At 36.2% G+C, this 27,895-nt stretch overlaps 3 protein-coding genes and 1 pseudogene across 9 annotated transcripts; 1 reads left to right on the top strand and 3 right to left on the bottom strand.

The window, feature by feature from the left end:
- Window positions 1-268: 268 nt before the first annotated feature.
- LOC111209568 (probable pectinesterase/pectinesterase inhibitor 34) lies at window positions 269-785 on the bottom strand. The gene is made up of 2 exons (XM_022709540.1): window positions 730-785; window positions 269-638 (listed from the first exon to the last, which is right to left on the bottom strand). Exons 1-2 carry the CDS (start codon window positions 783-785, stop codon window positions 269-271), a joined length of 426 nt encoding a protein of 141 aa, XP_022565261.1.
- A 476-nt stretch (window positions 786-1,261) lies between these two features.
- On the bottom strand, window positions 1,262-1,492 carry LOC125593778 (annotated as a pseudogene).
- A 3,378-nt stretch (window positions 1,493-4,870) lies between these two features.
- Window positions 4,871-17,557, top strand: LOC111209358. The gene is made up of 4 exons (XM_048768719.1): window positions 4,871-6,326; window positions 6,430-6,480; window positions 6,587-6,726; window positions 14,585-17,557. The coding sequence occupies exon 4, from the start codon at window positions 16,049-16,051 to the stop codon at window positions 17,033-17,035; it is 987 nt and encodes a 328-aa protein (XP_048624676.1). The 5' UTR covers window positions 4,871-6,326; window positions 6,430-6,480; window positions 6,587-6,726; window positions 14,585-16,048; the 3' UTR covers window positions 17,036-17,557.
- LOC125592972 (phytosulfokine receptor 2-like) lies at window positions 7,987-26,059 on the bottom strand. 7 transcript variants are annotated; one of them, XR_007328810.1, is made up of 6 exons: window positions 25,678-26,058; window positions 21,624-25,497; window positions 9,220-9,351; window positions 8,820-9,003; window positions 8,413-8,727; window positions 7,987-8,332 (listed from the first exon to the last, which is right to left on the bottom strand). XR_007328810.1 is itself a non-coding variant. In XM_048768718.1 (2 exons), exon 2 carries the CDS (start codon window positions 25,314-25,316, stop codon window positions 22,290-22,292), a length of 3,027 nt encoding a protein of 1,008 aa, XP_048624675.1. In that variant the 5' UTR covers window positions 25,317-25,497; window positions 25,678-26,059; the 3' UTR covers window positions 22,148-22,289. The 7 variants fall into 7 exon arrangements, 1 of the variants encoding a protein (XP_048624675.1); XR_007328809.1 differs by having other exon boundaries at window positions 8,423-8,727; XR_007328813.1 differs by having other exon boundaries at window positions 8,496-8,727.
- Window positions 26,060-27,895: the final 1,836 nt, after the last annotated feature.

Genomic DNA, 27,895 nt, shown 5'->3' with positions numbered 1-27,895 from the left:
TAAGAGCATGTCCATCAGGGCTCCTTACGCAAGGGTACTTAAAAAAAAGGAAGAAAAATAAATTAAAATTGAAAAAAAAACAGAGGACCGCTACTTAAATTGGTATTTTTGGGTTTGGTAAGGAACCCTACGTGGCGCGCTATTACTGGTTCGTAAGAGTCGAACTCAGCCACGTCATCACGTCTTGAGGCTTCGTCTCGCCGGTTGAGACTGAAACGACAGAGGAGAGAGCGCGTCAACGGAATCGTCTAACAGCTTGAGGCATGAGTCAGTAGGCGGAGCGAACACGCGGTGGCATGTCGAGGAAGGAGAAGGAGGAAGATGAGTAGAGTGTGTGGCTGAAGTGGTGTAGCGTCATGTTCACCGTCACGTGGATCAGATCTTTGGCGGAGGAGGCGGCGAGTAAGCCGGGGAAGTCCATGAGTGAGTCGATGCATAGCTCAAGGAAACGAGTCGGCTCGCATGCTTTTGAGATTGCTTGGCTTGGTTTCTGAGCTAGGCCTGGAACGTGTTGGGAAGAGTTGACATTTGATCGGACTCCGGCGAAAATCGCGGCGGCGAGGATAAGGGCGAAAGCTACGACGATTGACGACACTAGAAGCTTCTTTCTTTTCCGGTTAGTATTTTCCAATAAGGTTCTACCAATGGAGTATGAAAAAATTAAATAGATTAATAGAAGTTCTAAACCTTTCAAATCACTAAATTAAACATTAATTTAGTTTTAAGTACCCATTAAAGGTCTTAATGGATGGAGATGGTCTAAAAGCTTTTAATTTTGGAAGCATGACTCGGTCTCAATTCCAGCTAGTTTATATTTTGAGGTGGAATATAGTGAGTAGCCAATAAATAATGTACTAGTTTTATAAGCGATGAAGAGGTATAAGCATCCAGATTGACAAATGATGTTAGGTTTTAACTTCCAAGCCAGGAAAATAAGTAGAAGGGACACAGGAAGATTCAGACTTCGAGGGGAAAATGTCTACAATGTATCGCGTGTAAACCACGCTTCCTTCTTTGTCTGCCTTGAACACTGTTAAAGATTTGATGTTAGTTTTGGCTGTTACTCCATTTGTTGACTCTTGCAGGACGAATTCATAGGGTCACGTCTGTTGTCGGCCCTGTAAAGGTTGTGGAGATTTGATCGTGTCGACTAACATAGATAATGAAAGAAAATTACAGCTTTTGATTTACTTAATCAGCGCTAGTTTTCGGAAATTTGGAAAGGTTAAAAAGGTCGATTTTCAAGTAAAAACAAGAAAGGAGCCTGTCAGACCGCCGTGCAACCTCCCCTGCAAGGTTTAGACCGAGCCGGGTAACGATCCTCTACAGCACCGGATACATCTAGAGATGATCTTAGCCGTTAATCACGCTCTGGTCGCACGGTCATGGTTCATCAACCAGGATATAGGGCCTGTCTCCTTAGAAATCAAGGATACAGAGGTCAGGCCTCTGTAACGAGCCTATAGAACAGATCCTGTTCAAGTAAGGTCGTGTTCATCGTTGCTGTCTCTTGGTTATATATACAACGAGGTCTTTTACTATTCTAGCGATGTGGGAGTTTGCGCATCAGAAAACAGAACTTAAGTCACATACTACCATAAATGGCTTATGGGAGAAGGCCCACTTATTTATGAAAGCACATCTCTAACTTATTTAGAGATGTTCCTCTACTACGCTCTAACAAGACTGAGCTTTTTATATGATTTAGACAATCAACCACGTGCAGATCCATCAAAGCAGGGCTAAGCGGCTATGAAACTCAAATTTTGAAAAGAAAAGCTTGAGACAGAAGAAAAGCAATAGATCAGTTGGGAGAGCAGAGCGTGAGACCGAAGATCTTAAAGGTCATGCGTCTCATTTTCAAATGGACAGGACATGCATGCTTCATCACCAATGTACCAGACAAGTTAAAGAATCGAACCGTTTCATAAAGAATATACACAATGCCATTATGTCAACGTCAATAACTTTGTGAAGGGATAGACATTCGGATCCTCGTTCGGGTTCGGTTCGGATTTATTCGGGCTTTGAGTTTTCGAGATAAGAGATTTAAATCCCATTCTAGTATTTATAAATTTTTGTTTATATTCGGTTCGGATATTGGTGATTCAGTTTGAATCTTTGTGGGTTCAGCTTGGATTCAAATATCCTTTTAAATTATGTAAACAAATTAATAAAATCTCAATATACCATATAATCCTTAAAATCCAAAAATAAAAATAATATACAACATATAAATTTGAATAATTTATGTTAAATATCCAGTGGCAGAGCTAGAAATTTTTGACTGGATTCATGATATATAAATTTAATATTTAAATAAGATATATATGTATATATATATAGGAGTATATTATTGTAACAAAAATACTTGTTTTACAAATTAATAGAGGCACATAAAATTTTAAATACAAATTAGTGGGGTCAAATGAAAAATTTTGACTAAATATTATAGTAATTTTAAAAATAAAAACACTAAAAAAAAGTTTCCCAAATTTTACTGGGGTCAAGTGACCCCACAATTCCTTCTCCTCTGCCTCTGTAAATATTAAAATTAACATAAAAATTGGTACAATTTAGATATTTGGACAGAGAACCAATATGCATTTAAGGTGTTTTCGGTGTTTTGACTATTTTGAATAATTAAAAAAAATTACTTTTAACTATTTTAAGTATTTGGATAATTCAGATTATTTTTTAGTATTCTGATATCTTGGATATTAAATCTTATGATAATTAATATATTTAATTTCATAATTTTGATTCAGGTATTTTCGGTATTCAAAATATTTCATTTCGGGTGTTCAGATACTAAAATTTTAGATTTGTTCGAATATCATACCAGTTCAATTCAGGTTTAGTATAATTTTTTGGGCCGGATTTCAGTTTGATTTTTCGATTTCGGGTATTTTCCCCAATCTTAACTTTGTCTTCACAACTATTCAACAATGATACGAGAATCAGACTGTGATTCACATATTGTTCTTCTTATACCGTTTTATAAATAGTGCTTCTATTAATCTTCAAACAAAGACTTTTCATCACCGTGGACCCACTGTAAGTTTTTGTCTTCTCTAAGACCATGTTTATCCCTGATTTCTTAGATTTTTTTTTTTTGAAAAAAAATTAAAAAACAAACCAATCGCGGGCCGCCACGAGTTAGTGGGGCCGCCACGAGTTAGTGGGGCCCGCGAACAGTGTAAGAAACTCACTAAAATCGGTTCTTAATTAGTAGTTCTTGTAACCGATCCTTAAGGGTTTTGTGGGGCCCCACGCACCAAGAAACTCACTACCCCGGATAAACATGCTCTAACGTTTCGCCCACTTGCATTACATGTAAAGCCCATCCACCCCTTATTTCATTACTCATATTTGTTCTTACCCATAATAGCAAAGATGCATAGTGTAAACTTTGATGTATGGTCAAAACAGTAACATAAAAGCAAAGATGCATAGAGTTTTTAAAAATCGGTCTTCAAATTAGTAGTCTACATTTAGAAGTATAAAATTAGATTACCAACAGAAGAAACTGCAACAAGGAGGAAAATATTGTCACAAAATTAAAAGAAAAGTAGGTAAAGTGTAATTTTTTACCTTTTTATCTTTTGGTCTGAAGAAGAAATCAGAAGGTGGAACTTGGAAGTGGTCTTTGTATGTACTTTTGTAAGTTCTGGTTCGCACAGAAGATATAGGTTTGTATGCACGCTCTACTCTTAATAACAGCAGAATCAAATGTATCTATTAATTAGGCCTGTCAAGCTAACTTTGATTATCTGTTGTAGGGGCAGTGAGGACTCTCCTTATACAGACCTGGTGGACCTTACAGCCGAAGCAATGACGCACATGACAATGACTCTACCCCCATTTTTGCCTATCTCATCCTCCAACTTCCATTTTCTTTCTAACAGCAAATTTTGTATATATGTACGTGCTTGCATACATATACATCAATGCAATGTGTAACGACTGATAGGAAACATTCATGATCATCTAAGGAATGAGGAAAGGGTTATGTCATTTAGAATCAAAGAAAAAACAAGAGAAATTATAGGTTTGAGAGGAGCTAAACGTATCGACTGTTAAATATTTTTTAGAAAAAGAAACATGCAGATTTGTTGCTTTTATAATTAAAATTGTTGCAAAAAAAAGTAATTTTTTTACATCGAAACGATTATTCTATTACTCAAAGAACTTGAGATGGTCTGGATAACCAGACAAGAATAGAACAACCAATGTAACAAAGCTTCCTATGAAAGGATCTAGCAATCTTAGCTAACGAATCTGATATTCCATTTTGTGCTCTTGGGACGTGAGATAACTTGAATTTCGGAAAGCATAGCTGGAGCGTCTTTATCGCCTCCAATTCGGTTGTAAAACTTGGCCAAGCTTGAGGCTCCTTTATCATTGCTATTAAATCCTTACAATCTGTCTCAAAACTCTCATACGAAGAATGTAGAAGTATACTCTCCATTGCCCATCGCAGTGCCTCCACTTTTGAATGTAGAGCAGACTCTCGCCTACTTAAATTCCGCGTTCCCATAAGTTGTGTTTGTCCCAGACTATCCTTCCAAACCCATCCGCAACCGTTAAACTGTTCCATGGAAGTCCATGATCTATCCACCATACATGTGTTATCCAAACATATGGCTTGGGGTTCCTCGTTGTGAAGCTCCTGTGGAGTATCCAATACCATCTCATTCGCATTAAACCAAGCATGACATTCGCTTTCAGCATATCTGACTAATTCCAAAGGATCTCCATCAATTCCCCTACAGAGTTTATCGTTTCGAGCTTTCCAGATATACCAGATTATCTATGAATAAGGGTCTCTGTCAAGCTCTGGCTCAACAATGTCATTCTTCCTCCAAAATAAATAATCCATGTTGGCATAAATATTAGGCAAAGGAAATATGCTAGGAGCAGATGGTGTTGATGCTAGGGACCATACTTGCAATGTTGGAGGGCATTCAAATATGGCATAAGTAGCAGTTTCTTCTGGATGCCCACATCTTGGACAATAGTTGTCGCATCTAATGTTCCGGCGTATTAGATTTATTTTAACACCAATTTGTCCCGTTATCAGTTGCCGCATAAGATGGCATATATCTTCTGAGATGCTTTTACTTTCCACACAAAGGCTTGGAGTTTGGTTATACTGGGTTCCATAATCTCCATTTCATCATCGTTCCTCGTTAGGTTTATGAACTACCCAATATCCTAATTTAACTGTGTACTGGCCATTTTTAGTATAATTCCAATAGAAAAAGTCTCGGTGGTGAGTTGAGCTTATGGCCAAACTTTTTATGTAGGGTATATCATTTGGAGCCCATAAAAGTTATTGAAAAAAATTAAAATATCTGGTATAAAAAGTTTTCGGAAACTTTAAGTTGTCATAAATAAATATTATAAAAATTGAAAAACGTGTTAAAAACTAAAACCTTAATAATTTTAGGTGGACCAAATATATTTATGTATGCAACTCTTAAGTGGGGATGACATAATAATGACTATGATGAAGAAATAATATTTACGGATATTCCAATAACAGTGGGTAGTTTCCTTTCCTTTTCTTTTCAGTGGGTAGTTTTTTTTTTTTTAATATTTGAAAGCAGAGACTCTGTCTGAAGAAAGCTGAAGAGTTTGAAGACCTTAAAGAGTTTTGATGTTTCTTTAACAAAAGTAACATGTTTCTGCACTAGCAGTTTCGACATCTACTCACACTTCTCTACAGATTATGGACGATGTTACATCAGATATTATTATTAATGAGGATCACACTCAAGAAATGATAACCGAGTCATGTTCCATCAGATATTATTATTAATGAGGATCACACTCAAGAAATGATAACCGAGTCCAACCAAGAGGTTGATGGTATAAAAAGTGATTTTCATATTACCGAGCAAATAGATGAATTTGGAAGTGCGACAAGAAGAGGTAGGTTGATCAAACCTACACAAAAGTACCAAGAAATGGAATGGATGACAGTGCGTGGAAGAGGGAAACGAGGCCATAAGGGTCGAGGTTCCTAGATCAAGTGCACAAGTTCTTGGTTTAATAGCTTTTTTATTGCTTACTTTATGTATGCAACTTTCTCCTCGTAACTTGTCTTTTAAATTGAAAGCTCTTTTTAAAAAAAAAGAAAAAAAGGTAACTGTATATTTAGTGAGAGAGAGAGAGAGATATGGTGGGAAGTGGTGGGAAGTGGTGGAGGAGATAGGCAAAGATGCTGTAGGAATGATGGCACTTCACGAAGCACTTAGAAGCGTGTGTCTTATTAGTTCCGACTGGATTTACTCTGTTTTCTGGACAATTCGTCTCCGACCGTACAAAAACACATCTCTTCTCTCTCTCTCTCTCTTCTATGTTCATCTATCTTTCTCTCTCTCTATGTTATTTATCTTTTTGTTTGTCTCTTTCTGATTACAGGAGGGTCCGTGGTGGAAATGGATTCAAGATTGGTGATGAAAGTGACAGCTTGTAAGTTTTCTCTTTCTCTGCTTTTCAGAGAAGATAGACAGAAACAGAGCAGCTCTGTTTTTATCCAAGATATGAACTTTTTTTTTGTGTGATTTAAATTTTAAAGGATGTTGATGTGGGAAGATGGGTTTTGTGGAGGAGGAGGGAGAAGTGAAGATCTTTTCTGGAACCAGACATTGAAAGTGAAGATCTTGTCAGAAAAGAATTCAGCAAGATGTCCATTCGGTTATACAATTATGGAGAAGGGTGGGTAATGGGTAGGTGGTTTATATAAGTAACTACGGCCGGTCCGCTCTACGGACAGAATAATAATTTAAAAATCAATTAAATAGTTAGAATAAATATTTTTTATTTTTGTTTAATATTTATTTTTATTTTAAAATATTTTGTTCTATATTAATATGAATCATTATTTTATTGATTGTTATTTTTTATTCAGTTGCATTTTCATTACAATTAAATAATTTTTTTTTACGATTATTAAGATTGTTTATTCATTCTCTTCGTGTATCTCTTATTTGACTATATAACTATATATTTTATTTTTACACAGTTGTAGATCTATGTTTATAGTTTTTTTTTTAGAATTCTTGACATAAATATTTAAAATACATTCTACATTTATTTAGTTAGAATAACTTGACATATTTCTTTTATATAAAAATGTTATTCATTTTTGTTTTTATATTTACTTTTTGTTTCTAATTATCTATTAATTATTTTATTTTGGTCTTTTCGTAGAAACTTTTTTAATTTATTATGTATTACTATCTGTTAAAATAGTTATTAATTAACTCCAAATCTGAAACCAATATCTTAAAATTTATAGATGTTTACATATAATAAGTCAAATGGATAGTTGTTTGCTAAAAAAGATGGAGGAATTTACTTTAGATTATGCAGTTATTTACTTTTTTTAATTGAAATTACAGTATTTTTTAAAAAAAAATTGAATTCCTTTAGTTTAGTTTATTTTATTTTAATTTTCCAAATTTATTTGGATACAGTAAGCTTACATCTATTTTGGCATTTATTTATAACATTTCGATTTGTTTATTATATTTTTGTTTAATGCTTGCCATTTCTTTACCAAGTCTTTTTGTTTTTTCAACTATTTTTTTTATTATGTAATTAATTAGTTGATTTTTTTTTTCAAAACAGATTTTTTAGCTTGCCTTTTCTCAATTACTGAATGCTGGGGTAATATCAAGCTCTTACTGTCACCCAATATTATCAGTTATTGAATGCTATTTTAGACGACAAAAATTGTTGTTTTTGTGTGTTTGTTCACCTGTGCAAGCTTGCTGCCGGAATTGTATACTTTTGTCCACCATAACACGTTCTTATGATCTAACTCAACAAAACCGACATAGTGCAACTTCCACATGAAAATTAACAACTGCTGCAAAGTTTTGAATAGCATGATATTGCATGAGATGAACAATGTTAACGTTACATGTTATTGCATGAGATGGGAATAACTACAAAGGAAAATGCAATATAACGTAGTCATTAATAGTTAGATTCAATAAAAGCACAACTGCTGCAAAATTTCACAGATATAAGCAGATGTTGTATTAGTGTATATACCAGAACAAAAATAACTTTTTAACATCACTGGCCATTACGAGACCAAACTTTCTGCCATTGTTCAAGAAAGATCAGAGCAAGAAAATATGTTCACAATACGACTCTCCTTGTAAAGGCAGTCTTCTTTTACACTTATATTTCTCATCTATCGTCTCCTACTATCTTTCTTGGATCATCAACACCCTTTTCAGAAAACCGAGTACTTCCTCATCGTCTTTACCTAACATCGTCTGAATCGACACCAAACAGTACATCGCCTCACCTGCATGGGGTTTCCAACAAAGACTCTATTGAATCATGTTTAGATGACAGAAAGATGATGATGGTATGGAGAGAGGAAACCTCTATATACCAAATGACTTATCACAGATTCATAGAGCCTTAATTGCTATTTCCTCATAACGGTTCAGTTGAGAAGTACTGACTGAATTAGGAAGGCTATGGACTGATCTTCTGAAGCAACTGATTTCTCCATCACTGAATTAGGAAGGCTATGGACTGATCTTCTGAAGCTACTGATTTCTCCATGATGTCAAAACATGTTCTCATAAATCACTCAGCCTTCACATAGTTCTTCACTTGAATACGATGGTTTTCCCTCTGTATCTCTTATTTATTAGTAAGCATTCGTCTAATTTCCCTGGTCGTTCGTTTCTCCTGTGGACAAAGCCAGAAATGAAATCACAATATTAGGAGTGGTCGCCTTAATTGAATTCCTTAATGACAGAACGAAGAGTAGAAAAAAAAACCTTTTAGCTTCCAACAAAATGAAGCAGCTCAGAAAGATCTATCCTCATGTCAATACTCATGAGCTCCATTCCTTTCTTAACACTACGAAACTCTTAAAAACGAAAAATATCGTCACGCCTGCCTCAATACAACCACCGAACTTCAACGCAAAAAGCAGGATCTGGAGTTCGCCATTGCCATAGCCTGTGTTTAAAAGATTATTAAGAACGTAAAGAAGTGGAGCAAGCTATGAGATTTGTTATAATTTGCACCCATATTTATAGGATCAGAAAATCAGAGTAACAAAGGCGGAGTAGACATGACAAAAACCAAAGCAGAATCTATATAAGTAATAAGCAACAAAGATTTGATGAGTTGAGGATGAGAGATCTTACATCTATTTATACACAAAAAACTCACCGTCTCTGTGACGCAAGGATCGCATTGAAGACACATCAATGGGAGTAAAGAACCGTTACCGGAAACGTAAAGACAGGACGGAGGCGACGATGAGAACGCGACCTAGGGTTCCTCTTCATCGCGTTTACGGGCCTGTTAAACAAAGCCCAAAACAATAGAGAAAATAAAGCACACGGTTTGTGCAGAAGTAGGGACACGTGTCGACCCTATATCTTTTGACTTTCCACGTGGATACTCCAGGAGTGAACCAAACATCTTTATATATATATACAGACTAGGGATTAACCCGGGCTACGCCCGAAATTTTTATTTTTTTTCTAATTTAAGTTGTTAAATTATTTATATTTAGGTTATGAAATATATTTATATAAATGTTAAGATGCATGTCATAATTAAACTTTATTTTTAAATTTTAACACGTTAAATTAACATATTTTTTACTATTTAAATATTTTTTTGTAATTTTGTTGGCTATCTAGTTATCATATTTAGCAAAACTATCTGTTGAGTGTTGCAATAAATGTTTTAGATATTTAATTAAACTACAGAATATTTTCGGATCGACCACATGCTCAACAATCGATCGATCCGTAAAAAGATGGTCGATCTCCTTGGCCAGGTAAGTACAATTTTAGCAAAAATATCTTTGATTTTCAAATATTCAGTATATAACTATTCTTTTGAATATTGATTTTTTGAATTGTATTTTTTGATTAAATTATTGTATTATAATGTTTATGTAAATATTTTTTGTGATGTTTGAATTTGTGTTGTTAGTATACTTAACCTAGATAATATTGATGTTTAACAATTTATTTTTTTCTGGAAATAGAAAATAATGATATATCAAAACGTATCTAATACTTGTTAAATGATAGTATAATGTAAATTATATCCATTATTTGAAAATAACCATTTGTTGTTTTTATTTTTTTTAAATCAGAAATTATTTTTATTTAAAAACATTATTCATATATAATATAATAGTTTAAGTTTGGAAGATTAATCAATATATATATAAATTATGTATATTTTTAAAAAAATAATTTAAGATATTATATATTGAGTAACTGAATAAAAGCTGAATTTCTTATCTTGAAAATGAAATATTTATATTTTTGTCTTCATGTTATACTCACCAATCCAGCATTGATATTTATAACTCAGTATGTTTTTAAAAAAACTTAGTTTTAAGTAATAAACGAATTTAATAAATTAAATTCATCACCTATAATGTTCTGTAAACTATATTTGAAAACTCTCTAAAATTATATTTTAAGCATAATATTACTATTATTTAATTTAAGTTATTTTAAGCATAATATATGCTAAACCAACTTAAATTATATTTACAATAGGACCATCCTAAACCGGTTAATAAACCAAAAACAATACTAAACCAACATGAACCAATACATGATTTGGCGAGGAAAGAAGTGTTCGGGATAAACGCTTGAATGGTTATTAACTCTAATGGTTTGATCATGAAAGAGTTATTATGAATATTAACAATAAAATTATGGATTAGATTAGTTTAAATTTGTAAGAATACCTTTGAGTCTATGAAAAGCAATTCAATTCCCATGAATAAGTTTGGCTTTTGAAAGTTGCGGGTTTCCCAACAATGAATCCACCTAACAAAAAGTTCGTTGTTATAAAAAATCTCATTCAAGGTCATTAAAGGTTTTTGGGACGGCAAGAGTTGATGGTGGAACCATTTTTTTGCTCGAGTGCTTTGAAGTTTTCCTTGATAGTGTGAGGTTGATGTTGATGGAATAATGAATTTTATAGGGACTTTCTTGATGTAAAACTATACATTTTTTTTTAATGTAGTATTTCCATTTTTATATAATTTACTACCATTTTAAGATAGATTTACATTTTAAGATAGATGTTTAAATCTTAATGTATTTTTTCCATTTTTAAAAATGTTTATTTCCATTTCTTATATTTTTTATTTACGTAATATCTATATTTTATATTTTAAAATAGATATTTAAATCTTAATGTACTTTTCCATTTTTTTAAATTGTGTATTTACTTATATTATATATTTTACATTTTAAGATAGATGTTTAATGCTTAATGAACTTTTTCCATTTTTTAAAAAAAATTGTGAATTTACTTATTATTATGTATATAATTCATATATTATATATTTACATTATTTACTTATTATTTATTTTCCTGTATATGTATTTCCATTTCTTGTACTTTTTATTTACTTAATATCTCTATTTTACATTTTAAGATAGATGTTTAAATCTTAATGTACAAATATTTTTCATTTTCTTTAAATTGTATATTTCCATTTGTTATATTTTCTATTTACGTAATATCTATATTTTAAATTTTAGGATATATTTTTAAATATTAATGTAATTTTCCATTTTTAATTGCGTATTTACTTATATTATATATTTACTTATTATTTATTTTTCTTTATATTGTGTATTTCTATTTCTTAAACTTTCTATTTACTAATAATTTTATATTTTAAGATAGATTTACATTTTAAGATAGATGTTTAAATAATAATGTACTTTTTCCATTTTTTTAAATTGTGTATTTCCTTTTCTTATATTTTCTATTTGCGTAATATCTATATTTTACATTTTAAGATAGATGTTCAAATATTAATATACTTTTTCCATTGTTTTTAAGTTATGTATTTATTTTTCTTATACTTTCTATTTACTTAATATCTATATTTTACATTTTTAGATAGATGTTTAATATTTAATGTACTCTTTCCATATTTTCAAAATTGTCCATTTACTTATTATTGTATATATAATTCATATATTTATATATTTATAATATTTACTTATTATTTATTTTTCTATATATTGAGTATTTCTCTTTCTTATACTTTATATTTAGTTAATATCTATATTTTATATTCTAAGATAGATGTTTAAATCTTAATGTTTTTTCTATTTTTAATGTAAAATAATGTTTAATAGAAGAAATTTGGACAAATAGTCAAATAGTTATATTTATGTTTTTTTTCTTTTTTTATAAAAAGGTAATGTTACATTATGGAGATAAGCCTTTTTTTAGTGAAAAATGGTAATCTTACATATGTTTAATGTAGTTTTTCCATTTTTTTATGTTGTATGTTTACATATTATTGTTATTTTTAAATGTAAAATGGTAATCTTACATATGTTTAATGTAGTATTTACATTTTTTATGTTGTATGTTTACATATTATTTATTATTTTCGAAATTATATATAATTTTTTTTTTACAAAATAGTAATGTTACATTACGAAGATAAGTCCTTTTTTTTATCGAAAAACAGTAATCTTACATATGTTTAATGTTGTTTTCCCATTTTTTTTTTTTGTGTTTACATATTATTTTTAAAAATAAAAATGTAAAATGGTAATCTTACATATGTTTAATGTAGTATTTCCATTTTTTATGTTGTATGTTTACGTATATATATTATTTTCAAAATTATATATAATATTTTGTTTTTTTTTATAAAACGGTAATGTTACATTATGGAGATAAGTCGTCTTTTTTTTAAATGAAAAACGGTAATTTTACATATGTTTAATGTAGTTTTTCCATTTTTTATGCTGTATGTTTACATATTATTTATAATTTTCGAAAATTAGTAATATTAAAATGTAAAACTATATTTTATGCCACGTGTCATCTTTCGGGAGAAGTTTTTTTCGCTGATGTGGACGCTCTATGGAGCCTTAAAAGGGTCATTTTATTAGTATAGATGTTTAATGTAGTTTTTCCATTTTTTTTTGTTGTATGTTTACATATTATTTTTATTTTTAAATGTAAAATGGTAATATTACAAATGTTTAATGTAGTATTTCCATTTTTTATTTTGTATGTTTACATATTATTTATTATTTTTGAAATTATATATAATGTTTTTTTTATAAAATAGTAATGTTACATTATGGAGATAAGCCCTATTTTTTAGTGAAAAACGGTAATCTTATATATGTTTAATGTTGTTTTTCCATTTTGTTTTTGTGTTTACATATTATTTTTAAAAATAAAAATGTAAAATGGTAATCTTACATATGTTTAATGTAGTATTTTCATTTTTTATGTTGTATGTTTACGTATATATATTATTTTCGAAATTATATATAATATTTTGTTTTTTTTTTATAAAACGGTAATGTTACATTATGGAGATAAACCGTCTTTTTTTTTGAAGTGAAAAATGGTAATTTTACATATGTTTAATGTAGTTTTTCCATTTTTTATGCTGTATGTTTACATATTATTTATAATTTTCGAAAATTAGTAATATTAAAATGTAAAACTATATTTTATGTCACGTGTCATCTTTCGAGAGAAGTTTTTTTCGCTGATGTGGAAGCTCTATGGAGCCTCAAAAGGTTGAAAAATGGTAATTTTACATATGTTTAATATAGTTTTTCCATTTTTTATGTTGTATGTTTACATATTATTTATAATTTTCGAAAATTAGTAATATTAAAATGTAAAACTATATTTTATGCCACGTGTCATCTTTCGGGAGAAGTTTTTTTCGCTGATGTGGACGCTCTATGGAGCCTCAAAAGGTCCATTTTATTAGTATAGATGTTTAATGTAGTTTTTCCATTTTTTTTATGTTGTATGTTTACATATTATTGTTATTTTTAAATGTAAAATGGTAATATTACATATGTTTAATGTAGTATTTCTATTTTTTATGTTGTATGTTTACATATTATTTATTATTTTTGAAATTATATATAATGTTTTTTTTTACAAAATAGTAACGTTACATTATGGAGATAAGCCCTTTTTTTTTAGTGAAAAACGGTAATCTTACATATGTTTAATGTTGTTTTTCCATTTTTTTTGTTGTGTGTTTACATATTATTTTTAAAAATAAAATGTAAAATGGTAATATTACATATGTTTAATGTAGTATTTCCATTTTTTATGTTGTATGTTTACGTATATATATTATTTTTCGAAATTATATATAATATTTTGTTTTTTTTTATAAAACGGTAATGTTACATTATGGAGATAAGTCGTCTTTTTTTAAGTGAAAAATGGTAATTTTACATATGTTTAATGTAGTTTTTCCATTTTTTATGATGTATGTTTACATATTATTTATAATTTTCGAAAATTAGTAATATTAAAATGTAAAACTATATTTTATGCCACGTGTCATCTTTCGGGAGAAGTTTTTTTCGCTGATGTGGACGCTCTATGGAGCCTCAAAATGTTCCTTTTATTAGTATAGATTATGGAAGAAGATAATTAGATTTATATAAAGACACACACACCCTAATCGCCTCATAATTAACAAAGCTTTTGATTAATTATCATCTTGTGAATATCTTTTGTATGACATCTGCAGATTGATGGGTAAAGACGTAAAGTTCCTTCTGATAAATGTCACAAATGGGTATTCAAAGAACCATCTGAATCTGAACCCAATCTTGCTAATTACTGGCAGAGTTCTTTTGATGCTCTACGTTTTTCCAAGACTTCCAACTTTTATGAACAATATGGATTGTTAGTAACTAAATGTCCAAACCGTGGCCCATAGAGAGAGAGAGACGGCGGCCCAAAGGGAGAGAGAGTGGCCGACTTTAGACATAGGATAGTTTCCTTTTCTCTTCATGTTTATCTTTAAGTAGATTTTCCTTTTTCCTTTAGGATAATGATTTGTACTCTTTCCATTTATCTATTCCTTGTAACCCCTATATATAAGGGAACACTTTGATTGAGTAATAAGAAACAGAAACACACACGATTTCCCCTATTGTTCACAACACGTTATCAGCACGATAGCCTCTAAACCCTGAGACCAAAATCGAAACCTAAAAGCCTAAACCGGCGACTCAAAACCTAAACCCTAATCTTTTTCTTAGTTCATCCAAGAACTCAGAAGATCCATCTTGAATCCCAAAAGCTTCTCAGATCACGTTCCAGCTCAGAAGAACCGCCATCCAGCTCGAGATCGAACCCGAAGTCCGCGATCGACCCGAGACGATCCGTTCCCCACGCAGCTCGCAGCCGAGACGCCTCCAGCCCGCGATCGACCCCATCCGCGACCCGATAGGAAGCAGCAAGCGTTCGTTCTTCTCAGCCCGAAGTTTCATCCATTCTCAGGTGGTCCGGTTCTATACCTCTACGAAACAAAGGTATAAACATAATCTGAGAACCTAGATTGATTAAGAACCCTAATCCATCATTATGGAAAACATGTTCTTGATGAAACCCTAAAAGAAACCATAAGATTAAAATCGACAAGTCTTCAAAACTAGAAACATATGCGATTCCAATTAGAACTTGATTGTATGTTGATTGATTAAATCTGAAATATGACAAACCCTAATCAAGGAATCGAAAACTCTAAACCCTAAAAGAAGCTAGTGTCCGATTTTAAGATTGATCTTGATTGTTTGATTTCTTATTTGATTTGAGGTTTAGGATTGATTAGATTGCTTGAATTAATCTAACTGAGCATACAAATACTTAAGGCCTTGAAACCTTGAGCATAAGTTGATAGAATTTAAAGATTGAAAACCCTAGGTATCATAAGGAGTGTTTAAATCGCTTTACATGAATCCGAACATGATAAATGCATTCATAACTGATTAAAACAAGATCGGCCAGCATATAGATCACACGAGCTTAGGTTGATTGCATTAGTAAACCTATAGGGCTGTGTGGCTCATGATTGATAGCACCATGGTCGATTAGTATTGTTTTGAATATCATAAATGCATAAGACGTGTTGTGGCCGAGCTTGCTTATATCCTGCGGCCACGTGATCACATTATGAATCTAAAATTTATATGATAATGTGAATCAGATGTCGAAAATAGCAAACAGAGACTACGCAGCCCTTAATCTCTCCGGAGACAATTACTTGCAGTGGGCGCTAGATACAAGGATAAGTCTAAAGTCCAAGGGACTCGGTGATACCATCATCGAGGACAACAATGAGAATGAAAAGAATAGATACAGGGCCATAAGTTTTATGCGCCATCATCTCATTGAAGGTCTTAAAGATCAGTACATGACGATTGAGAATCCATTGGATCTTTGGAATGCTTTAAAGCACAGATATGATCACCAAAAGATGGTGTTGCTTCCAAAGGCAAGGCACGAATGGATGCATCTCAGATTCATGGACTATAAGTCGGTGGACGAGTATAATTCAGCCTTGTTCAAGATAGTTTCAATACTAAGGCTTTGTGGTGAAGAAGTATCCGATGTGATGATGCTTGAAAAGACCTACACGACTTTCAATCAGTCGAATTCTGTGTTCCAACAGCAATATAGAACAAAAGGTTTTGCCACATATACTGATCTGATCTCATGTCTACTCTTGGCCGAGGCAAACAATGACCTCCTTATGAAGAATAGTGGAGCCAGACCGGCCGGGACAGCACCATTACCCGAAGCCCATGAGGTTGAAAAGAAAGATCCCAAAGAGACCTACTACACCCAAGACAACAGGAAACCATACGGCAATAGCCGTGGTGGGTACAGGGGGCGTAGGCGTGACAATCATAACGGTCGAGACAACTACTCAACCGGCCAAAAAGGAAACCACAATAACCGTGGTCGTGGTTCCAATTACGGTCGGGGCCGAGGCAATTATGGCCGTGGACGAGGTGGCATATCCAAACCATCTTACACGTCCAAGTCATTATGTCACAGATGCGAGATGGTCAACCATTGGGCCAAGAACTGCAGAACTCCGAAACACTTGTGCGAACTCTATCAAGAGAGCCTCAAGAACAAGAACCCGGAGGCAAACATGATTCAAGAAAACGGTCATGATGACAAATGATATGGATATGATGCTGACAATGAATCCGACAAGGATAACAAAGATGACCAAATGGATTTTGAGACATCTGATTGTCTAAAGGACTAGTTTTTCGAATCACATTGTCTTATTGCTTTATGTCTTTGATTTGGTGTTTTTATTCTATGAAATGACATTTATAATAATAAGAGTTTTAAAGATCTTATGAAGTCTCTAAAGTTTAGAAAATTTTATTTATAGAATGAATGATGAGATGAGTATATTTGTGGTGGATAGTGGCACAAGTCATACAATACTTAGAGACAAAAGGTACTTTATGAATCTCACAATGTAAAGTGCAAAGGTACATACCATTGCGGGTGAGGCTAGCCTGATTGAAGGTCACGACCAAGCCTATGTGTTAATGCCCAAGGGCACTCACCTAGAGATCAAAACCGCCTTATATTCCCCAAGCTCTAGAAGAAGCTTATTGAGTTTCAAGGATATAAGATTAAATGGTTTCCATCTTGAAACATGGGAAGAAGGAAACAAAGAATTCCTTAACATAACTTCGATCACCAAAGGCAATAAAAGGATCCTAGAGACTATGCCCGCAATGTCTACTGGTCTATACTATGCAAGGATCAGTATGATCGAGGCAAATGCCTCCGAGCTATTCACTTTATGGCATAACCGGCTTGGCCATCCCGGAACAGGAATGATGTGAAAATTAATGATGAATTCACAAGGGCACACGTTTAAAGGTGTGATCCCACAAAATCTCACATGTGCAGTATGTGCACAAGGGAAACTCATAACTAGGCCATCACCAGCCAAGGTTAATAAAGAAACCTTAAATTTTCTGGAAAGGATCCAAGGAGATATATGCGGACCAATACACCCACCTTGTGGGACGTTTAGATACTTCATGGTCCTCATTGATGCATCGACCAGATGGTCGCATGTATGTCTACTATCCACTCGGAACTTAGCCTTTGCACGGCTGCTTGCTCAGATGATAAGGCTGAGAGAACACTTTCCAGACTTTCCTCTTAAGACTATACGTCTAGACAATGCTGGTGAATTCACGTCCCAAGCGTTTAATGAATATTGTATGTCCATGGGGATAAGAGTAGAACACTCCATGGCACATGTCCATACACAGAACGGCTTGGCCGAATCCTTCATTAAACGTATCCAGCTGATAGCCCGACCATTGCTAATGAAGTCTCAACTTCCGGTATCAGCATGGGGACATGCGGTTTTACATGCAACGGAACTGATTCGCATCAGGCCATCTAGTGAGCATAGATATTCACCATCCCAACTACTTACGGGTCATGAGCCAGACGTGTCCCACATCAAAACATTTGGATGTGCCGTCTACGTTCCAATTGCTCCACCACAGAGAACTAAGATGGGACCGCAGAGGAGGATGGGAATATACGTAGGATATGAATCCCCAAGCATTATAAAGTATCTTGAGCCAACAACCGGTGATTTGTTTAAGGCCAGATACGAAGACTCACAGTTTGATGAGTCCACATATCCGTCCTTAGGAGGAGATAACAGCCGGTTGATAACAAAAGATTTAGAATGGTTTAGACCATCAACATCTTGGCAAGATCCTCGGAATAAAGATTGTGATTTAGAAGTCCAAAAGATTATACATCTTCAAGAGCTAGCTAATAGACTGCCAGATACATTTGCTGACCCAAATAGATTGACAATATCACACATCCCGGCTTGTAATGCACCTATAAGATTAGACGTCCAAGATGGACAATGTCAAGTGGCTACAGAGTCTAAGCAACGTTTAAAACGTGGTAGACCAATTGGTTCCAAAGACAAACAGCCTCGGAAATCCAAGAAAGGTGCTGGATCCGAGAGCACCAAGGAAACCGTCCAGGACATAGATGGATCGGTGGAGCCGACCAGGATGGTCGAGCCAAGCGTACCGACCACACCCGATGATCCGGCCGTTCCTCAAAGTGAGGTCCGGGACGCTGGACTTCACGGGACACAAGAGCCGGACAACCAAAAGATCTCTATAGACCATGTAATGTCTGGAAAACAATGGAACAGAAAAGATATCAACGTTGATGATTTATTTGCATACAAGGTAGCACTTGAGATCATGGATAAAGATGAGGATGTAGAACCCACGTCCATACAAGAATGCATGCTAAGATCAGATTGGATCAAATGGAAAGAAGCTATAAATGTGGAGTTAGAATCATTGAGAAAGAGAGGCGTTTTTGGCCCTATAATCCTGACACCAAGAGATGTCAAACCAGTGGGATACAAATGGGTCTTTGTAAGGAAGAGAAATGAGAAAGGAGAAGTAGTGAGATACAAAGCACGGCTTGTAGCACAAGGATTTTCACAAAGACCAGGAATAGACTATGAGGAAACTTATTCCCCTGTGGTGGATGCGACTACATTAAGATATCTAATCAGTCTGGCCGTGAAAGAAGACATTGATTTGCGCCTAATGGATGTAGTAACTGCATACCTATACGGACCACTGGATAATGAAATACATATGAGACTTCCAGAGGGTATTGAGCTCAAAGATAAGAAAGGTTCTCGAGAACAACATTGCATTAAGTTGAATAAAGCCTTATATGGTTTAAAGCAATCAGGTCGAATGTGGTATAACCGATTATCCGAGTACCTAACGAAAGAGGGTTATAAGAATGATCCAATAAGTCCATGTATATTCATAAAGAAATTCGACAGCAAGGGCTATGTTATAATGTCTGTTTATGTGGACGACCTGAATATAATAGGAACCCCTGGAGAGATTTCCCAAACCGTCGAATGTCTAAAGAAAGAATTCGAGATGAAAGACTTAGGGAAAACTAAGTTCTGTTTGGGATTACAGTTTGAGTATAAAGCAAATGGCATCCTTGTGCATCAAGAAACTTATACAGAAAAGATACTCAAGCAATTTAATATGGACCAGGCTCATCCCTTACCGTGTCCTATGGTCGTGAGGTCCTTAGACATTGAGAAGGATCCATTCGGACCTAAGAAACCGGACGAGGAAACACTCGGATCGGAAGTGCCTTACTTAAGTGCCATTGGGGCCTTAATGTATTTAGCTAGTCATACTAGACCGGACATAAGCTTTGCCGTGAGCTTACTATCTAGATTTGGTTCATGTCCGACCTTAAGGCATTGGAACGGAGTGAAACATCTGTTCAGGTATCTGCAAGGAACAAAAGATCTTGGTTTGTTCTACACCAACCGGCCAGGAGAGAACATGGTCGGATATGCAGATGCTGGGTACTTATCTGACCCACACCAGGCTAGATCTCAAACAGGATATGTGTTTATACATAGTGGAGCCGCAATATGCTGGCGTTCAACAAAGCAATCCTTAGTAGCTACATCATCTAATCACGCCGAGATCATAGCCATGTATGAGGCAAGCCGTGAGCTTGTTTGGTTGAGGAACATGACCGGCCATGTCTTAAGAGAGAGTGGTCTGGCCGTGGGACAAGAGAAGGAGGAACCAATGATCATCTACGAGGACAATGCAGCGTGCATTGCTCAGCTCAAGGAAGGATACATCAAGGGAGACAGGACAAAGCACATCCTGCCCAAGTTCTTTTTCACCCACGACTTGCAGAAGGCAAAGGAGGTTCAAGTCCGATCCAGCGACAACTCAGCCGACCTCTTCACCAAGTCTCTGCCAACCTCAACATTCAGGAAGCTGGTTCATCAGATAGGGATGCGCTGGCTGAAGGATCTTCAGTGATGCCTTCATCAGGGGGAGTGTCATGCGTTGTACTCTTTTTCCTGTCTAAGGTTTCCATTTTTTCCCACCTTGGGTTTTTGGTTTTCCTAAAGAGGTTTTAACGAGGCAACATCGTGCATGATACGAGCCCATATGGTTATAGCATCCAAAGGTGAGTGTTATGAACAATGTGGATTGCTAGTAACCAAATGCCCAAACCGTGGCCCATGGAGAGAGAGAGACGGCGGCCCAAAGGGAGAGAGAGTGGCCGACTTTAGACATAGGATAATTTCTTTTTCTCTTCATGTTTATCTTTAAGTAGATTTTCCTTTTTTCTTTAGGATAATGATTTGTACTCTTTCCATTTATCTATTCCTTGTAACCCCTATATATAAGGGAACACTTTGATTGAGTAATAAGAAACAGAAACACACACGATTTCCCCTATTGTTCACAACACCAACAGATATTTACACCATTTCTTTGTCACATCTTGATGGTTACCTTACACTTTAGCTTTTGGTTGTTCAAAAATTTAATGCAGATTCCTCCAGAATGGACCGACCAATTTGAATCAGGCATCCAGGTTAACATTCAAACTTCCATTTTTAACTGTTTCTTGATCTTACTTTACCTTAACACTGTTTAAAATTTTGACCAGACAATTGCTGTGATTCAAGCTGGACATGGTCTGTTACAGCTAGGTTCTTTCAAGATTGTGAGTTTTTGTTTCTTCCTCTTTACGTTTTCAAATTAGCTTTTTTCAACTTGGCTATATGGTGTGACAACTCATTGTTTTGTTTTATCCAGATTCAAGAGGATCTTCATTTTGTGCTGAGGATGAGGCAAATGTTTGAATCAATCAGTTATCGATCAGGTTTTTACCTCTCACAGCTCTTCTCTTCCAACGGAACCGCTGCTACTCCATCTTCTTCCTCAGTTACAAACCAGCAGCTTCAATCTCAAGGTTTTAACTGGGGATCACATTCTCGGTTGTAGCCTTCCCCTAGCTTCCAAAACCAACTACCTGCATCAACAAGATATGGTTTCCTTCAAGAAAGCAATGCTCCTCCTCAGATGCTTCCTCCAATGGAAGAGCACGAAGACGACATCAAATGGCCCAACTGTTTATCTTTGTTCAGTGCATTGACTGGCCGTGCAGAGGAAGCTAGTAGGCACCAGGAGCAGAACCAAATGAATATCGAAAACCAGAACGAGTTGTTGAGCCTTGAAAGTCATCATAATCATCCTAAGGAGCTACACATTACCAGCAAGAATGGACTCTTCGGCATCAACAACAACCTCGCTCCATCAGCAACCACTAGAGTTCAGGAACAACTCCGGAAGCAATGCAGGAATGTGCCCTGACGTTACGGAGACGTTCTTGAGATGATTTGACAAGTTCAGTATTCAGGTTTCAGAAGATAAGTAAATGCTAGTTTTAAAGCTTAATCTGTTTAAGACTGTTGTTTTCTTTCTTACATCTCATCCTCCTCCTCGTTGTTGTTGTTTTTTTTTTTTCCTGTGGTGTCGAAACATTTTGAAGATACTTTATTGATTTGGAAAATCTTCAAGCCCAGCAACGACGTCTTCAATCAACGGCCTCCTTCTAGGGTCATGATCAATGCATTTGCACGCAATCTCCAACATCCCCAAAACCTCTTTCTCCTCCACATCCTCACGTATCGTTGCATCAATAAGCTCAGCTTCACGCTTCTCATCCTTCATCCGAAACACCCGAGACACCAAGTCTCTGCAACCTTTCCCTTTACAAACCTCCACCGGTCTACGACCCGTAACAAGCTCCAAAAGCACCACACCGAAACTGTAAACATCTCCTCTACACGTGGCTATCAAAGACTGGCTATACTCCGGAGGAATATACCCCAACGTCCCCACCAAATCAGTCGTCACGTGAGTATCGTACGGCCTAAGCAGCCTCGCTAACCCAAAATCCGCAAGATGAGCTTCGAACTTCTCGTCCAACAGAATGTTAGACGACTTCACGTCCCTGTGGATGACGTTCGGTTCACAGTCTTTATGCAAGTAAGCAAGCCCACGCGCCGCTCCTCGAGCTATCTTCAACCTCACGTCCCATCCGAAAGTCGTACTCCCGTCTAATACACGCTCGTGAAGCCAATAATCCAAACTTCCGTTCTCCATAAACGAGTAGATGAGCAGCCTATCGTTCCCGTGCTTGCAGTAGCCTTGAAGAGAGACGAGATTCCCGTGTTCCGCTCGCGACAATGCTTCAACTTCGGCTTGGAACTCACGTTCCATCTGCCCGCAGTCGCCGGAAAGCTTCTTGACCGCTGCTTTTGAGCCGTCAGGTAGATTGGCTTTGTAGACTAGACCAAACCCGCCGCATCCGATAATGTTGGCCTGGCTGAAACTGTTTGTAGACTTCAGCAGATCCGCTACACTCAGATCTTTGCATCCGCAGCTGTGGAAGAGGACAATCTTTGAAGATGATGATGATAAGGGAGCTTTAGGAACTTCATCATCAGCGTCGTTGACTCGGTCATCACCCTCTTTTCTCGAGAGCCTTAGTAGAATAACAGAGAGAAGCAGAGTGATCCCCACAGCGAGACTTATTGCAAGTACAACAACGCTGCTTCTCCCGAACTTTCCACCGTTGTGATGATGATGACTACGAGAAAAGCCTTTCGGTGTCAAGATGTTATTACTCATCATGACATCGCAAGGAGAGTCAATGGCTCGACATAGTCCCAAGTTTCCTTCGAAGCTCGAGTGAGGGAAGCTGTAGAACTGACCACCCGAAGGTATGGCCCCGGAGAGACGGTTGTACGCAACGCTGAACCTCGACAAGAAAGTGAGGCTCTGGAAAGAGGGCGGAATCGAACCGCGGAGGTGATTGTAAGACAAATCAAGAAGCTCCAGGTTGTCAAGACCTGAGATGGTGTCAGGTATGGTCCCGGTGAAGTTGTTCCTGCTCAAGTCCAGCATGTGAAGCTCTTTCAATCGCCCCATCTCCCGCAAGATCGTACCGTTTAGACGGTTGTTGTTTAAGTAGATAGAGGGAGGGAATCTTGAGACTTGGTTATAGGGAAGACCTCTCGAGCTCTTGTTCCGCTTAACGTACAAAGGGATACTTATCTGAGAGCCGGTACAGTTTAAATGAACCAAGCTCTTAAGCTCGGTTAAGGCTTGAGGGATCTCTCCGGTTAAAGTGTTGTTAGAGAAGTCTATGTAGAAGAGACTCTCCATCTGACCGATCCAACGAGGGATGGTTCCGTGGAAGCGGTTCCAAGAGAGATCAAGAACCTGAAGCTTCTTGCAACTCAGCAGCCACCTCGGAATCTGACCTCTAAGACCGCAGTTTCCGAGAGCTAGAATCGCGAGGTTGTTGAAACCTGTGACGTCTCTCGGTACTTCCTCGTGCACGAAGTTCTTTGAGAGGATCAGAGTCGAGAGGTTTCTGCAGTGTTGCAGCACGTTCATTGCTTCTGACAGATCCACAAAGGTGTTGTTAGATAAGGACAGGAACAGAAGAGACTTCAGGTTCTTGAACGTAACGGGGATCTTGCCTGTGAACTCGTTTTTCGCCAAGCTCAAGATCTTCATCTTGGGACAATGGCCAAGAGACTCAGCAAGATGTCCAGAGAAATGATTGCTGGCGAGATCAAGAACGCAAAGATCAGACAAACCAGTGAAGTTAAGATCGATAGAACCGGATAAAGAGTTGTTCCGAAGTTCAAGCACATTGAGTTTGGAGCATTGAGATAAGCTTGATGGAAACTTTCCAGAGAACTTGTTGGAGCTTACGTCGAGGTGCTCAAGCTGAGTGAGATTACTAAACACATCTGGGATTAAACCAGAGAACCGGTTCTCGGATATCAAGAAAGACTTGAGAGCAGTGAGATTGCTCAACCTTTCGCTTAACTCTCCGGATAAGTAGTTTCCAGAGACTGACAGCTCAACAGATCTGCTGCAGCTGTACAATCCATCAGCATTCCCCACCAAACGATTCATCGACAAATCAAGAACCTGAATCTCACTAGACACGCTGCATAGCTCAGGATGAATCTCACCTTGGAACAGATTGTTGCTTACGTTAAGCATCAAAAGACCAGGAAACACTCCAACAAAGGATAGATTCCCGGTTAGCGAATTGCTGGAGATGTTCAGTGACTTAACCAGCTTTAAACCGGAAACAGCTTCAGAGACTGGCCCTGATAACATATTATGGCTCAAGTCAAGAACTTCAAGGTGCTGCAACTTTGAAATCTCTGCTGCCAATTCGCCTTTGAGGTGGTTATGAGAGAGATCAAGTGATCTCAGCTCACTCAACTCGCCTAAAGAACCGGACATCACACCTTCCAAACCTTTTCCAGAGAGAACCAGGTTTGTAACTCGACCAGGAACATCACTCCCTTGGCAAAACACACCGTCCCATTGACAGCAACTCGAATCTTTGAACCAAGAATCAGTAACAGACCTGTTCTTCAACGCTCCTGCGAAATCCCGGAGCGCAGATAAGTCGCTGGGATGACATGTAGGTTGTTGGCTCAGAGATGAACCAAAAAAGAAGAGCAGCAACAGGAGAATGATCATCATAGCAAAACAAAGACAAGAAGAGTCTTCTCTAGCCAAGTGCAATAATATCACAGAAAAAGAGTACAACTTTCATAAGTGGAGTTGAAAACTCACTGCCACATGGTCATGTCTCAAAAGAACAACTCTTTCACAACTTGTGACTGAAGCAACAATCAAATTGAGATGAGCAACACGTTTCTTCCTGAAATCGAATCCCAAGAAAGAGACTCTAGTTAGATAAGCTTTGCTTGTAATTAAAGTATAAACTAAAATGCTCACATCCCCAAAAAAACACTTCGAATTCTATTCAAGGCTTGTAACCTAAGCAACAGAAAAAAACAAACAAATTCAAAACAAAAACAGACAGAGAGTAGAGTAATACCGTTTAAACCCTAAATTGCAAAGCTTTCTTAGATAAAGCTAATAGCTTTCAAGTTCACAGCCGCCATTGAATGATTGATCCACGAAAGTGTTTTCTTTTGGAGGGTCATTTTATAATGGTGTAATCTGCAAGTGCAGGTCTTTTTCGAGGTGAGTGAGGCAGAACCAACCAATCTCAAAAGCTAACGCAGAGAGTAGTTGGGGTTTTACCAAATTTGTCAATGTTTTATTTTCATTTTGAAGATAATAGTAGAGAAGACAATACGAAAAAGATTTCTGAAGAAAAAGAAAGCTCTTTCGTTTTCTCAACAACAGTGAGAGGTCTCGTCTCTCTCAAAAGTCTTCTGTGCGCAGCGCACCTCTTTAACTTTTATTTTATTTTGTTTGTTTACAAATTATATTTAATTTCTGTGGACAGAATCCTGCACAACTATTTATTGCATGTCACAGTTTCACAATATTTATTTTTACTAAATTTCAACCATTATAATGGGGATTAATGGTTCAGAGAAAATATTACATGAGTATAAAAAAGTTACATTCAATAAAATATATATTTTGAAAAGATATCATAAGCATATGGAGACAAAGCCGTTGTCGTTTGTTGCAAATCTATATGTTTTTGTACATATTAGTGGGAAACAAACTACATTTTTAGTTGGAACAAAGTCAACAAAAGCTTGTGGTTAGGTCAAAAAATATCTTACAGGCTTTCGTTTTCTTCTGTAGTTTGTCGCTTTAGGTAAATAATGTAGATGATATTTTCGGAGAGGTTCTGATGTAATTCGTGATGTACATTAGAAGGTGTGTCAAGACGTATGTCGAGACGTATGGTAGGGGAAAAATTGCTTACAAGGAGATTGTCTAAGGTGATTGTGTGTGTAAGTGGTGATTGTGTATGTAAGTGGAGATTGGAAAAGGAAAGAGAATATCTTGTTGAAGACAAAGTATGTTTTCTATTAAGCAAAGATGATTTGTTTGGAGAAGAAGTGTTACTTGGAGAGGAATAAGAAGTTTCCTTATATGGGAATGAAAGATCATTAAGGTGCATTTAATGAACTTGGAGAGCAAGTCTACGGTTTATATATAAGGAGGGACGTGCCTTTGTGAGAAAGACAGCACCCAGAGATTAAAATGAGAGAAAGTTTCATTGTGTTCTTGGTGAGTGTTTGACGGAGTGTCTGACGGCGTGTTCCGTTGTACTTGGTGTTGTGACGTTGGTGCTGGCATTACGTGTAGCCGAGTTGTCCGTTGTGGTGTGGTGATCAATCTGTACGTTGGTGTTGGCGTGCTCGTTAGTATCCTTGGTGTGCGTTAGGTTCTGACGTATTTGGTGACGTACTTGGGTGAAGTACTTGGTGACGTACCTTCAGAGACTTGGAGGTTGAAGCCTAGACTCAGAGGGAGTTTAGCTCAAGGTTGGTTAACCTTGAAGAGTTCATGTTATACAAGAGAGCGGTGATTCAAGAGGGTTGTGCTTGTATTACGCGTTTGCGAATTGGTTGTAATTTGCTTTCTCATTCTAGTGAATTCGAATACTGGACAAGGTCCCAGAGAGTAGGAAACGAACCTCGTTAACAAACTCTGTGTGTCATTTATTTACTGATATATATCTCTGATTTATCCGCACTTACAAGTTGTATCTGAGCGGAGCTCGATAGAGTTAACGACTAGTTTCGAGTAGATCAGGGTGAGTGATAGAGAACGTAGCAACATATGCTACAAAACCAGTTGTTAAGAGTTCAAGAGGAACTGTAACAGACGGTAAAGCTGCGACTGATGATGTGAAGGTTGCGACTCCTACTGCGACTGCAGCAAAGGCTGCTACTGTGACTGTGCCAAGGGCTGCGACAGCGCTGCTGCAAGGGCTGCGACAGTGACTACTGCAAGGGGTACGACTGCTACAAGGAAAACTCTAGAAGTACAGAGTGCACCTCGACGAGCTTGTGTTCCTGTTTGTCATCATTGTGGAGTTCGTGGTCATATTAGGCCAAAGTGTTTCAAGCTGTTGAGGGAGAAACATTAGATGAAGCAAACATATGGTATGAGGTTTCCTAATCCAGTATGTTATTGTGAAGCTAAAGGTCATGTTCAGCGTTGTGGACTTAATTCTGGTCACAGAGCTAACCATGGAGGCATAAGGCTCATGGATACGTGGTCTGGAAGAGCTGGTCATTATGGAGATGGTGGAATGAGTTTCTATACTCAATATGGAGGAT

This window comes from Brassica napus, chromosome C9 (assembly GCF_020379485.1).
Source record: "Brassica napus cultivar Da-Ae chromosome C9, Da-Ae, whole genome shotgun sequence".
Taxonomy (NCBI): domain Eukaryota; kingdom Viridiplantae; phylum Streptophyta; class Magnoliopsida; order Brassicales; family Brassicaceae; genus Brassica; species Brassica napus.
This window is presented reverse-complemented; position numbering and strand designations above follow the sequence as displayed.